Here is a 14,908-nt window from a genome sequence, read left to right as displayed (position 1 = left end):
TTTACTTCATCTTCATCAAGGACTCGAAAACTATATTTCAAGGCCTATGAGAATGATACTGTCTAAACTGTTAAAACTACTTCCAACTCCCCCTCCCCAATTATTATCTTATTTAAGTGCTTAGAAATGGACATATTTTGGCATATGCAGTAAATTAAGAAAAGTGAATTCGCAAAATTTAAATCATTAGAAAACAAATGAACAAACACAAGATTTTATAAAACAGTCTTTTATTATGCTACAAATATAATTCGGATTGTTTTGATTCCAATGGACAGATCGTAACGTAAAACTCAATCAACAATTGCGCAAAAATGTATTGCAAGAGTTTCAAAATAATAAAATTGTGGTAGCCCAATTGCTTTTATATATCCTAAATGCAACAGCTGAATTTGCAGAAGAAAAAATTCAATAGCTAAGATATTTCAAATTTCCCACGCTGTACCTTAACGACACAAATCAATGACGAATTTATACAAATTCGTCATTGATTATATCTTGGCTCCACTAAGTTACTAAGCCTTAAATTCTAGGAGTCAGAATTGAACGTACAAAAGAGTCAGTGGCGTCATGTGAGTTAAATTTAAATTTATTGATTAAGAAACAACAATATCACTAGACATATAACACTTCTTTAAATCTTAGTATCCATTCTTTTTTTTTATAACCCGTATTTTTTTTAATGGCATGAAGTCCATTCTCACTACTTAGAGGTTTTTTTATTTTTATTTTAGACAGAATTAAAGAAATTAATATCAGTCTCAATAAATTTGAAACATCACAATGCTGTATAAAATATTTGCTGTTTTTTATTAAAAATCTATTTCTTAGAGCCTTGTGCTCTATTCATTCCTAAAAGCTATCATTTTCTAATTTTCACCGAACCTATATCCTTTCATTTTTCAACAGCTATGATTCTTCATTATTGAAAATTGTTGACATCGGATATTAGATCCGGGTACTTATAAGCTCATAATGCAGAATCGTATTACTGAAAAATTATTTAATTAATCAGGATTTAATGTTTAAAACGTGATGTTCTAACAAAAATATTGTCCAGCCACTGATGGAAGATGTCATGATTTGACTTTGAATCTTCTTTTTATCGGTTGACTTGACAGTATATCATATTTAACTTAACATAGTCACGCTGTCGTTGATATTGGTTTATTTCTTAAATTGGAGTTTACAATGAATCAAAATAATTTTCAGCTTGAAGGTTAGGAGCAAGCTTTATGATAAGTTTAATACACGTTTTTAAACACAATTGAAACATACTAATAAAATATATAACATCTTCTCTAAGCTTAAAGTATTTCAACATCTAAATCTCACGCTATAACTGATAGTTCGAACTGAATCCTAATTAAACACATATTTAGTTTTTTTAATCTCGTCTGCGAAATAAAATTTTTCGAGCGCATTATAAATATTAAACATCTATTTAATTTGCTCTAAAGAACGTAAAATAAGTTACAAAATGACTATAAAAAATGTGTATTATATACATTTTTTCATTAGTTTTATGGCACACTGTAAATTAGAAGAAAAAAAAGGAACGGTACAAGTAATATTAAAAATATAATAATTGTCATATTTCGAACTTTACCTAAAAACGTTGTGTATTCTAAATAACTAGAATTCTATACAATGACTAGGTATTGTATAGAATTTCGGCCATTCATACACTGACTTTTTTAGTCAATGTATTGTGGGGATTTCTTTAATTGCTCGGTAAAGTAAGACTTGATTAATAACTTACTAAGCATTCTTTAAAAAGACAGATGAAAAAATTACCGGAAATTTAGAAAAAGTCTAAACAGTCCCTAAAGAAAATTTGTCATTTAATAAAATGTCTAGATATTTTATGTAATGATTAGACAAAGTAATAAACAATTTTTATATTTCATACTTTTCTTTTAAAAATAGGCCGAGCATTCTATACAATTCCTAGGCTTTCTTTATTATGACTAAGCATTCTATGGAATGACTCGGCATTTCATAGAATGACTAGGCATTACATAGACTGACTAGGCTTTCTATAGAATGCCGACAATTCATACAGTGATTTTTTTAATGTAAAAAGTCAAAGAAAAGTATAATGATATGTGAAAAAAATAGGCCATCGTTTAAGAATAGCTTAATGCTACATAACACTTTCATATTAAAAAGAGAAATCAGAAACCGGTTTGTACTGCGGATAAGCAATTTCCAACGTCGAAAAATATAAACACAAGCACTTAATGCTTCTATAAAAATACAATATAAAAAATATAATGTTTTGTGCAATATAAATGTTTCGCAACATTTTACAAGTCACAGTTGCTTCGCAATACAATAAATAACAATAAAAAAGTTTCAAAAAATAAAAAACGGACTTATATATACAACTTAGATAAATATACATATAAATGGCTACCATGGTCTCCAGACTGATTCAGATGCATTTTCCTGATATACATTGGGCATTATGATTGGTCTATTCAATGCATGATCATTATAAACTTGATTATCTACGTTTTTATTTGAGTAGTTAATTTGCAAAGAGTTTCTCACATCGTTTTGCTGTCCACGATCTACATTGCTTTTTGAGTTATGGTAGGACAGATTTAGAGGACCATATCCATGAGATGATTCCTCTCTTTCGCAATTAGACGGCAAGTTGTTGGCACAAATTCTGGATGAATGTGTTCTATTGGCTGAGGTGTCTGGACTGGCGTATATCCACTTAGAGTTTTCATATTGCGAATGGCTCACTGGTGAGTGAGTCCGATTTGTTAAGGCTGTTGAAGAGTCTGGCTGAGTTTCTGGACAAGGACTGCAAGAATGGTAATCCATGGGAGAACAATCATTAAAAGTTGATGATGGTGTTTCACTTCTGCTGTTGCTGGAGCAGGAAGAATCGTCCATTCCTGTTTCGAGATCTGTCATGGAAATATGGTTGGCTCCAGAAAGCAGAATTTTGTTGGCGAAACAATTTAAATAATGGAGAACACGACTTTTGGAATCATCGTCGATGTTGCTTTCTATGAAATGGCGTACTTCCTTCATGCAGTAAGAGAATCCAGCCATATATTTTTCATCGTCTGGCACTACAAGAAGAATAAAGAAATATAATTATGAATACAAACTTCAAAACAAACTTGTATTTAAAGTTTGGAAACAAGTGGTTTCTCTTATGCTTCGTTGCAAATTGTTTCGTAACTTTAAAGTCTCAGAACCAATATTATAAAGAGAACCAACTCTTTTTAAATTAATAATTTTAACGAGACAAAATAAAGTGAATTTTGAAAATCCAGCCTAAAAATTATAGCAACTATCGTTATTTAAAAGCACATTTTCTCATTAATCCAGTCTTAATTAATAGCGTGACAGGAAAAAAATTATGCACAAAGCTGACCGTAACATATTAATCCCAAAGTTTATATAGAAGCATTTTAGCACTTTTATAGAATGCCACTTTGTTTCTTTATTTTTTACGAAGTTGGTTTCTTCGAAGAGAAGACGATAGTTATTTCGCCACTTTGACAAAATGTTCGCTCCAAGGAAAACAAAGAAATTGCAAAGTGCACATTAAAAATGGATGCTCAATATTCACGAAGCTTTCTTCATTTTTTGACGAAACAGTTTCCTAGTATATGCTCCGAGCAAACATTTCATCAAAGTGACGCAATAACAATTGCATCTTCTTCGAGGAAAAGAATTTCGCTAAAATTAATAAAATATTTCATATTTCGTCATTCTAGTTTCGTCAAATTAAGAATTACTTTAGTAGATTTAAGTTGGTGAGAGAGTTTCCGAGTTAAAGAAACGTTTTCGTCACATATTTGAGAGTTCGAGACGCGTTACAAATCACGTGCTTTCGAGACAAAATAATTTTCAAAATTAGCGAAATACAGCTCAAGAATTGCTGAATCTTCAAAAGTGTGATTTTAATTTCTGAGAGTGTGAAAGCATCTTTATTGATTTTCAGTTTCTTAAGCCAGCTTTTATGATGTATAATGAGTTTAAAAGCATAAAAATATAAAATATGAAATGAAAGAGAGTCGTAAAATTGAATTTAATGGCCTTCAATAATTACCTTTCATTAGACCGTGATGGATTTTCTTTAAATGAGTAACAGTCATTTCTAAGATATCAGCTTTTTCCAATTTTGGTGGTTTTCCATTCTGAAAAACGAAATAATAAAAAGTTAATTTTTGTTCAATAATCCTATTCAACATTCCATAGCTTTAAAAATGACGTCGCTTAGAATTTATATCCCAATATTATATTATTAATACTTGATGGTTAAATAACTATCTTATTTCTAAATTGTAAGTTTTTTTGTATAGTTGCCAACATTTTTGATGTTCAGGTAAACTAAAATGTTTACAGTGTAGTCACATTTCTTTCTTCCATAGTTATAGTTTCACTTATTTATTTTGTTCCTTTTTTGTTTAGTTGCTTGCTGACAATACATATGTTCATATCTTTTTCTGTTACATACTCTGTAAAAAAATTTGGCGCTTAGTTGCCATCATTTTTATTGTTAAGGTCAGCTAAATTCTTTACAGTTTATATAGTCCTATTTTTTATTTAATTTTTCACTGTTATATTCTTATTTATTTAATTAATTTTTGTTTAATTGCTCTCTAACAACACATATTTTCATGCGTATTTCCGAGCAAAAACATTTCGTTTAAAAAAACAAGTAAATTTTTAGTAATATATTTGGCCTAATTTTTTCAAGCAACTGTTATTTTCTCAATGTTACGTAATTTTTTGCACGATAACTACATATCTTTACTCAAAAATGTATTTAGTTTACCCAGGGATCTGTTTAGAAGAAATTTGAGTCCGTTAACGGACCCTTTACAAAGTATCTTTTTACGAAAACGGACCCTTCACAAAATAATTTATCTTTTAATCGGACCCTTCACAGATTTGTTTATCTTTTTTATTGTTTTGTTAATCGAATAAACCCTTCCGGGGGGAGGGAAGGAAATACGGTTCGAGACAAACTAAGTTTCCCTAAGTTTAAATTCCAAATGTAGTATTCTGAGAAAATATTTCTACATTTACAAAGATCGCGTTCGCAATCTTATTAATATTACATCATATTTTTTTGTGAATAAATAATTAATCAATTTATATTTTTTCAAAAAAATTTAATTAATAGAATATTATGTAAATAAAAATTAATTTCTGGTAATTTCTTAAATAAAATATTATAAATTTAAGAATTGTTCAAGTTTACTTAATGCGCAACACATTAAAAGTGATACATTACTAAGTTATGTTACCCAAAATATGTCAATTAAAATTAATTAAAATGTGAGTGATTTTGTTTCCATTATTCGTCCGAAATGAATATTCAGTGTTGAGCAGTATAGGCTAAATACCAAATATTTGTATGTTGCATCTCTAATTTAGCAGCAGCAATTGTTGAACAGAATCTTGTATTTATTTACAATTTAAAAACTTGAAAAGATTTTTAGCAATTTTTGCAATAACAGGACCCTATTTGCACAAATTCACAAAAGCAGTACAATGGTTGAAGGAATGTGATTTAACGCTTATTTTATATTCACAAATTACTAATAGTTCTTTCCCAATTTTACAAAAACAAGACCTTTCACAAAATGTCTAGACAGACCCCTGGTTTACCTCAACATCAAAAATTGCAGCAACTATACACCAAAACGTTTTACAGTGTACAAAATAAATCACAATAATTAAACACATATGCAACTACTTTTTGCTCCTATAAGTAAACGCTAGGAGCTTCAAAAATATGAAAAAGAATGTCTCCATCCTAATTGGATGAACAAAGTTCAACAAATAAAAAACTAGGCTTAATCCGTTTCAATAAAGGAAAAGCTTAGATGAATTAAACTTTAAATATACGTGAGAACAAGCTTTGTAAAGTAACCGCGAAGATCTACAAAGAAAGGCCGACATACTTTATTACATTTGCATTTAGAGATCGACAAAGGCTTTGCTGTTCTTAGAAATTTTTCCGTGCGGTTCAAATGCTTTTACGGCTAAATATATTTGACATTCCTCCAATTCTTCAAGCTTTATGGTCATTAATGCAAAGCTTAAACCTAACAGTGTTATAATTTAAGCAGAAACGTAACTTGTTCTAGCTTATAGTCATCCCAAAACGGTGGTTTCGAATATATTGCGTCCTACGTAGCAATCTTCAAACAATTTTGACTTACATCTGACACTTTGAACGGTGAATCGCACTGTTCTATATACTACTCCATATTAAATGTCATCAAGTTTTCACGAAATGAATGGAGGTTGCTTTTTTTTCGACTTTTGCTTTACCTGGAGTGATTTGGTGCTTCCCGTTTTTCATCGCGATGTTTTCACCCATATGTCAATTAGAAATTGTGGGAGCGTGTTCCTCTTCACTATATAGTTTGTCTGTAGAAAAAACTCCCCACGCCACAAAGAATGAGATCACTTTCTGCAACGGAAACCAGAAATAGTGCATTTCAAAGAGGAGAACTTCTATATTTCTTCATTACCTTGCTCTCGTCGACCAGAGCCCAAACCTGTCTAAAATATTGACCATAACTGATGTAGTTAAACCTCGTAATCATAGTCACCATCACTATATACCTTTTTTTACTCCGATTAATCGAATGTTTATTTATATTTGTTTGGCTTTTTCCTAAGAACTTTACCCGACAATCCAGTAAGGCGTAATTTATGGCTGTCACAGGAGAGTTTTTTTTTGGGGGGGGGAGGAGTAATTTATGAACGCTACAATAGTAAGTAGGTAAGCTCATTTCTTTTTCTGGCAACTCCTCAACGTATATGAAAACTTTTTAATCATACAATATTTGATAATATTAAATTTCATGTTTTAATCAACTGATTACTAAATTTAAAAGTCCAAGATGTAAATCTGTATTACTTTTGTATTACTGAGGTATGACTTTTGTATTACTGTATTACTTTTTTACGTTTTGAAAACAAATTACTTATTTTGTGTTACCACAAAATTTAAAGGAAAAGAATTTAAAGGAAAACGTATTTTTTATTTATAAATGCTTTTCATTGAAAGTTTTCAGGACTAGGTATCATTTCTGAATTTATATTTAAGCTCCCCAAACATATAAGGCTTTCAAATATGTGCAAAACTTTATATTATATTTCCTTTTAAAGTTAGTTATCTTTTGCTATAATCTACAAAAGCAGTTATTAAGATATTTTCTTTAATAAAATCAAATAATTCTTAGAAGAAGACTTTAGCGAAACAAAATGTTTGTTAATAGAACAATTTAACTCTAAAAAAAAAAACGTAACTTACCGGTGGTTGGTTATTTGTCGCAGATTCCACAACCATTGATTTCAGTTGAGCCAAGCTATTGTTGATTCTTGCTCTTCGTCTTTTCTCAATCAAAGGCTTGGAGGCCTACACAAAGTAAAAAGAAAAATAAGTCGATATCTAAGACGAATAAAATAAATATAGAAACTTTTATATTAAACAGAAAAGTTACCATTTTACTAGTAGTGCAATTTTATTTGCTACTATAACTTATTTTAAACCACTATGTTTAAGCTACTATTAGTTTTAATTACCGGTAGAAAATAGCAAAAAATTACAATAAAATGGAATAAAAACAAGAATCATCATAACCTTTATATAAATCTTAAGCCGCGATTGCTCAGGGGATAGAGCATTCGCATTCCAATGAGGCGAACCGGGTTCGAATCTCTACCCCATCCGGCTTGCACCGACCACAATGCTAACGTGAAATATCCTCTGTGGTAGACGGATCATGGGTTAGAGTCCCTTCACCGACAGGCTAACCGTAGGAGGTCCTCGTGGTCTTCCTCTCCATGTAACGCAAATGTGGGTTAGCTCCATCAAAAAGTCCTCCACGAAGGCACATTTCTCCCAATACTTGATCCAGGAGTTCCCTCGTCTTCTGGATTGGGTTCAAAATTACAAGGCTTCGGAATTGAACATTAGTAGTCGTAAACCCATAAAATTGGGTCGGCTGTTCACCGACGGTTGTAAAATTATAAAATAAAATCTTAACTTTGACAGATAAGGATGAGTTTTTCTATTCCTTTCAAGGGTAACCATGAAGGTTTTTCCATTTTCCTCTTTTCTTGTACAGCAGATACACACACCTACGGTACTAATACTTTTCTCAAAAGTTGCCTAATTTTCTAAGGTTTACTCTAAATTTAGATAATTGAAGCAGGAGTTATATGAATTGACAGTTCGTCACCGGTAAAACTATCATCGTTTTAAAACTTTTTTAGCTGCGTATAATTTTAAAAGGATTTTATTAATATTAGAAAACAAAGCAAATAGAAGCATGCAATAGAATATCATTCTGAAGCTATAAAATACTAAGCATAAGTAATTCGTTTAGCATAAAAAAAAAAAAAAAATTACAACGCACTTTTTCTATTCATTTTGAAATTTTTAGTTTAGCTCAAATGAAGTGATTGAAATTATAACATTAAAGGTTTAATTGGAATTTATTTTCGACCGTTTACTAAATTTATAAGAACAATTTAACTTGATATAATGTATTCTCTCTATAATATTATGTTATGTATTCATGTATTCGATTTTTTTTTTCTCTGGGCTGCATACCACTAAGATGAATATCCTATAGTAGTAAATTTCCAAAATACTATACCTTGAAATCTTAAAAGTTCATAAAGTAAATAAGTTCATAAAGTAATTGAAAAATAAGTTTCAGTTAATAAAAGATGCAGAACCTATTAAACTTAGACCACTTACTAAAATTACATAATTTTTTTTTTCTTTTAATTAAACACGTTAACTGTTCTTTAACATACGCTTTCTTATGCAAATTGTCTTTTTTATGTGCGACGCATCCAATTTTTAAAATAATTTATAAAATAAAAATTTTATAGAAACTAGGTTTAAATCTTTAGCGTATAAATTTTTTAAAAATAATATTGAACTCACAAATTTAAAGCAGCTTTAAGTTCTTTAAATGCCTAATTTAGCTTAATGCTTAAAAAATCATTTAAATAGCAGAACTCGAAAAATATTTAATCAATGGTGAGGTATGGTGTGACTAGATCTGCCATGACATAGAAATATGATGGAAAAAAGAAAAGTGAGAGACGACCTCAAATTGACATAATGACAAATGTATATGAATGGAAGAAATTTTTCATTGTGATTTTTTTTTACGAGAGAAGAGCATGAACTAGCTTAGGAATAATTTTATATTTCTTTGTATTGTTTAAATTACAACCCACAAACTTTGTTTAGCTGGGTTGGAAATATAAATAAATAGGTGAGCAAATTTATATCATATATTTGTAACAGTTTCTTACACAAAGAAAAAAAATTCTCTTAAAATTTCCATTACTCTATGTTAATGACATTTCTGTTAAAAAAATAAATAAGTCTGGTAATAAAAACCATAATACTCGGAATATAAATCAGTCATTTGGCACTTTTTCCTCTTAAATGGTAACGGTTTACCGGAAATTCTGGTTTTCAAAAATATATTTCTTATTACCACACATTTAGTAAAAAATACAAAGTTGAAAAGTAAATTTAACCTAGTAAATGGGGTTTGTGCCATGCTCTCAAACAAATATTAGGGTAAAATTAACAAATTTTACCAAATTAAAAAAGCTTTATCACAAATCATAAAACCATATTTTATAGTTAATTTCACCAAAATCATTACCAAACGTTTTAGAAAAAATTACCAAGTTTTTGGTGTTCCCATAGATGCAAAAACACAGTAAATTTTTCAATATTCATAGTAGCTTTGACCAAAAGTCTGATGTCGAATACTTCAAGTGCCTACTGCAGAGCTCTGGTCGCAGTGCAGCTCAGACTCTTTAATAGTTAAAAAGATGCCATAAAAATCACTTTTAATTTAATTACGTTCTTTCAATAACTTTTTTTTAAAATTTGAAGTAAAAACAAGTTCGAAATTTTTAAAAAAATAGGTCATAAATAAAAACACTTTTATAAATACAAAATAAAATTTTCGATATGAAAAACAACAAATAGGAGTAAAATTTAACACTAAACAGCAGGTCGATTTTATTTAAATGCAACTTCATTTAAGGAAAATCGACTTCTACCTAACACATGTAAAATAGCCAGTTTTAAGGATACTTTTAAGAAAAACTAAAGGATTCATTTTCAAACCTTTTCTTTGAGTCAACCCTATAACCTCATAAGAGAAAGACTTTTTAAAATTTGGAAATTTTTTAATTTCAGAATTAAAATTTGTAATTTAAAACCCTTTATATCCTAAATCCCCCCTTTTTTTTAAAATAACGTGAATAACTTTAAACGTGAATAAAAAAATTATTTATTGAAAATTAATGAATAAATAAATGAGTTAGTAAAATAAAGCGAGGGGAAAAACGTGTTAAAACATGTACAGTAACACAAAAAAATAAGTGCATTTTGGTAAATCAACGCAGCAGAGAAAAAAATGATCCTTTGAATTGCAAAATGCATAGGAATATTTTTCTTTTCATTTGCAAGATAGTAAAATAAAGATAGCTGATAGTTGAAAGATAGTCTACCTAGAAGGATAGTCACGTGATTGAACCTCAAATCATTTTGCGAATGAATCACAAGTAGGAATTAAATAAATATGGTTTGACAGTTAAGACTTGTAAATTAAAAGAAAAGAAAAAACGAAAATTTAAAATTTTGACACAAATGAAGGGCTAAATTCTATTAAGAATAAAATTTTATAAGTAAGCGAATCATTAGGTCTACACAAATAGCCTTCTGTTAGCATTTCAAAAGTGTTTTTAGGTACAAATAAAGTGATTTCTAAGCATTACAATCTAAACAATTAAATTTAATTTCGAAAACTGAATTTAATGCTAAGACCACATAAAAATATAACTATATTATATAAAAAATTGAGCAACGTTTGAAAATACACAAGTAATTTAATAAATGCACAACAATTGAAACAAAATAGATAAATTATGTACTTCAATTAAACATAGTTTCTGATTATCTTTCAAAAATGCGAAACAACGTCAGAATTAATACACTCCTAATAACTAACTGCTGTATCCAAATATTGAAAACTGGCTAACTCTTGCACTCATGTGTTTTGAAAAAATATGTTTAGTGAACATTCAAACGTTGCCAATTTACAATCTATTTGTCCGAATATTGTCCTACTATGCCACTATCCCTTACTTCAAAAGTTTAAATTTAAAAATTATTCTAAAAAACCCATTTATAATCTGTTTTCCAAAACATGTACTTCAACTTCACTGTGTACTTGAATTTTTTGAACAGCGTTTAGAAACTCTTTGCAGAATAAATTGTTAAAGCAAGATTTAAGGCATTTCAAAATTCGGCAGTAGAATTTAATGTATTTCATAAAAATGATATAAAAAGTTTTTATTGTCTTAGACAACTTAAACGTAAAAGCAATAAAAAATATAATGAAACTGCTAAATCCATCTGCGAAAGAACTTGGCTACTGAAATTAATACCGTAATAACAATTCAATTCTCAGACGAAATAAAGATTAAATAATAGTAACTGAATTCTAAAATTAAATTTATTTTTAAAAATTGTAATCAGCATTCCATTATTATTTATAAAAAACATCATATAATACTTATATAAACAAAAAGTTGATATTAAATTGCAAAATTTTTCTAGTAATCTTTTAGTGGGTTTTTTCTTAACTATACAGACCCGATTAGCAGAAAATGGCTTAGAAGTTTATCATAGTTTTGCCTAATTCAAAACATAATTAAAATTAATGTTAAATATGTTTAACCAGAAATATAAAATTTTTTAATAGGTTTATTTATTAGAAATAGTTGGAACAAAGTAGGCTCTCGAGTGGAGGTTTTTAACCAAATAAATTCAACCGTGCAAAACCAAACATTACTATTTTTTAAAGTGAAACGCTTTCCTTACATTCAAGATATAATTTTAAATTTTTTATTCTATGTATTATGGACTTTTCAATAAATTTTCACTAATAAACGCATTCACCAATCTAATTTGATTTGAAACAAAAATAATTAATTAATCAGAAATAATTACTTAACTAACTACCAATTAATGTTAAACATACCTTTCTATTTTCATTTAATCCCATAGGTGTCGGTTTAGCCGACGGCATGGTCATAATTTCAATTCTACTCCAAAAAAAAGAGTTCAACAAAATGTTCTTTATTCTAAACAACCAATTTGAATCACCCGCTTCTGCTATTCAGAATGATGGGGAGTAGTGCTGAAAAGACTATTCACAGCAACGAATAAAAACATTCGAAAAGGAGAAAGCAACAGGTAGTGAGGAAGGACGACTGGGAAAAAAAGACAACTTCCCACCAAAGCAGAACGGAATGAAATGAAAACGGTAGCTCCGTGGTAAAAGGCCCAATGGACTGGCAGCACGTGATACAGGTTGTTCGCGTGTATTGGTTCCTGTTCTTCAGCACGTGCCGTGGGGGATGAGAAAGGGGGAAGTTTTTTAAAACCACGCCCTCTAAGCGTTAAACTGAAAGGGTAGTTTCATAAAAAGAATTTAAAATGAAATGATATTCTGTTTTTGTTGCCTTTGATCTACAACCTTTTGGTTTGAAAATAAGTGTTAACTGACTTCTGTTTTGTGGTTAGCCTGGCACAATTTTTTTGAACGCGATATTTTTTTATTAATTTTACTGACATGTTTTGAAAAATAAATAAATATTTTTCTTTTAAAAAATGACAAGAATTTTTTTTTTTTTCGATTTATAGTGAAAAGAATATTAGGTTGTTTTTCTGTTTTTGTTGATTTTGACCTGCGACATGCCGATTTAAGGAAAAAAAAAACATGTTAGTTGACTTCGGTTTTATGATCAGTCTGATTTATAACATAATTTTTGTTGTAGTGTGAGAATTTTCTATTCACACTATAAAATGAAATTATTTTGTACTAATATTATTAAAAAAGAGTAATAACATTGGTACAAAATATTAGTAGTTTTTTCACACTGACAAAAACATGAAAGAAATTTTCTGTTTCATTCATAGTGAAAAGAATTTTAGGTTGTTAATCCGTTTTTATTGATTTTGACCTGTGACCTGTTGATTTAAAAAAAAAAAAAAAAAAAAAAAAAAAAATGCTAGTTAAGTTCTGTACTATGATAATTACATAAATTTTGATTCATTACATAATCTTTGCTGTAGTTTTAAAATTTTTGAGTACATGATGAAATAAAATTATTTTGTATTTAAGAAAAGTAAACTGCTTTTTTCACTCTGATAAAAGCATAAAAGAAATTTTTGATTCATTATTAAAAGAATATTAGGTTGGATAATGTTCACTTTTCGTTGATTTTGACCTTCTTTTGTTGATTTGCTTTAAAAAATGTTTACTCACATCTGTCTTGACCGAAGATGCATATTTTAATTAAGTAGAGCAATAAAACTAGTTTGTTTTTTTATCACTCATAGAAAATTTACTTCACTCGATTAAATTTTCTAATATATTTTAAAGAAAATAACTTTTTTTACTACGTTAAACTACACTAAAAAAATTTTTATACTTGAAGGGTTAAGTCACTTATTATTCTGGAATCTCCTAATTTTTCATTTCTTCTCACATTTCGCATTTCTTAATTATTCAAGAATTTATTCTTAGTGAAATACGCAACAATTTTATTTTATATTTTATAACCTAGTTGAACACAATCCGGCACAATTTTGGATTTTTGTCTACCAATGTTCAACTTCGTAGCCTTGTAATTTTGAACACAATCCAGAAAACAAGTATGAGAAGAAAATTTGCCTTCGTGGAAGACTTTTTGAATGGAACTAACCCACATTTGCGTTACATGGCGAGGAAAACCACTGAAACCTCCCATGGTTAGCCTGACGGAAAGGGAATTCTAACTCATGATCCGTCTACCACTGAGGATATTTCACGTCAGCACTGCGGTCGGTGTGATCCGGTTGCGAAACCGGATTATCCGGAATTATCGGAAACCGGATTATCCGGAAGTCGATAACCGGAGTTCGGTTATCGACTGGCCATCGCTGGGATTCAAACCCGAGTCATCTGATTAGGAGGCGAGTGCTGTGTCCCCTGAGCCACCACAGCTCTAGGCGCCAAAATTACAGTCAGTATGATGTTTCTGCGTATTTATCTGTTATCCAGTTAAAATTCCTAAAGCTTGTAAAATATTAACCCCTTCTTTCTCGCTCCCGTGAAAATGACGGGGTGAGATTTCGCCCGCTATTTCTCGCTCCCGTGATATTGACGGGCTGGAATGTTCAGTACTAACGCGCCAATAAGAATAAAACTAATTCATTTCATTTGCCCGGAGAACATTTTATTTCTCATTTTACACACCCGCTGGCAGTACCAGGATATTTTTAAGGTAATAGTAGATAGTTAGTTTATTTTAAACTGGTTGCAGCACTGATCAAATACGTAATACAAATACAAAAGCCAAAAAAATAGGCACTTTTATGACCGTTTTCTTGAAAATTAACCGATCGAGGGGTTAAAGAACTATAGAGCACCGATGCATTTAAATGGAACAATATATTTCTTTTATTATTAATAAAAACTTTTTTAGAAAATTAATTTTAGTATAATATAATATTAATTAAAATATTTTAATATTAGTTAAATATTTTAATATTAATTTTTAAAAAAATTTTTAAAATGCAGAAAACAGCGCAGTAATAAATTAAAAAATAGCTTTTTTATACCTGAAGATTTTGCTGTAGTATAATGATACCTTACATTTTCGAATTGTTAATAATTTTTTTTTTTTTTTTAAGAATTGTGTAGTTAATGAGAAATTTATGTGTATTGTGGTGTTATCAAGTAAAAATTCGAAAGGTTTGGGAAGGCATCGGAAAAAATGCTAAGAAACAGTTGATAAGATGTGAAAATGTCAT

The 14,908-nt window shown here is 29.4% G+C and overlaps 1 protein-coding gene across 2 annotated transcripts; it reads right to left on the bottom strand.

Moving 5' to 3' along the window:
- Positions 1 to 213: 213 nt before the first annotated feature.
- LOC107449847 (uncharacterized) lies at positions 214 to 12,434 on the bottom strand. Of its 2 annotated transcripts, none has more exons than XM_016065508.3 (4): positions 12,090 to 12,434; positions 7,310 to 7,414; positions 4,082 to 4,169; positions 214 to 3,092 (listed from the first exon to the last, which is right to left on the bottom strand). In XM_016065508.3, exons 1-4 carry the CDS (start codon positions 12,141 to 12,143, stop codon positions 2,416 to 2,418), a joined length of 924 nt encoding a protein of 307 aa, XP_015920994.1. In that variant the 5' UTR covers positions 12,144 to 12,434; the 3' UTR covers positions 214 to 2,415. The 2 variants fall into 2 exon arrangements, with proteins under 2 accessions (XP_015920994.1, XP_015920995.1); XM_016065509.4 differs by lacking the exon at positions 12,090 to 12,434 and adding an exon at positions 10,978 to 11,092.
- Positions 12,435 to 14,908: the final 2,474 nt, after the last annotated feature.

Source organism: Parasteatoda tepidariorum, chromosome 9 (assembly GCF_982258835.1).
Source record: "Parasteatoda tepidariorum strain Cologne lab strain chromosome 9, Ptep-v5.0, whole genome shotgun sequence".
NCBI classification, from domain to species: Eukaryota; Metazoa; Arthropoda; class Arachnida; order Araneae; family Theridiidae; genus Parasteatoda; species Parasteatoda tepidariorum.
The sequence above is the reverse complement of the archived record's forward strand: the minus strand, read 5'-3'. Positions and strand labels throughout refer to the sequence as shown.

Excerpts from the sequence above, each read along its gene's own strand:
- LOC107449847 (XM_016065508.3), bottom strand. The coding sequence starts at position 12,143 with ATGACCATGCCGTCGGCTAAACCGACACCTATGGGATTAAATGAAAAT. Across the intron at positions 4,170-7,309 it reads CGACAAATAACCAACCACCG|AATGGAAAACCACCAAAATT; the intron begins GTAAGTTACGTT and ends TTCGTTTTTCAG. Across the intron at positions 3,093-4,081 it reads CCATCACGGTCTAATGAAAG|TGCCAGACGATGAAAAATAT; the intron begins GTAATTATTGAA and ends TTCTTCTTGTAG.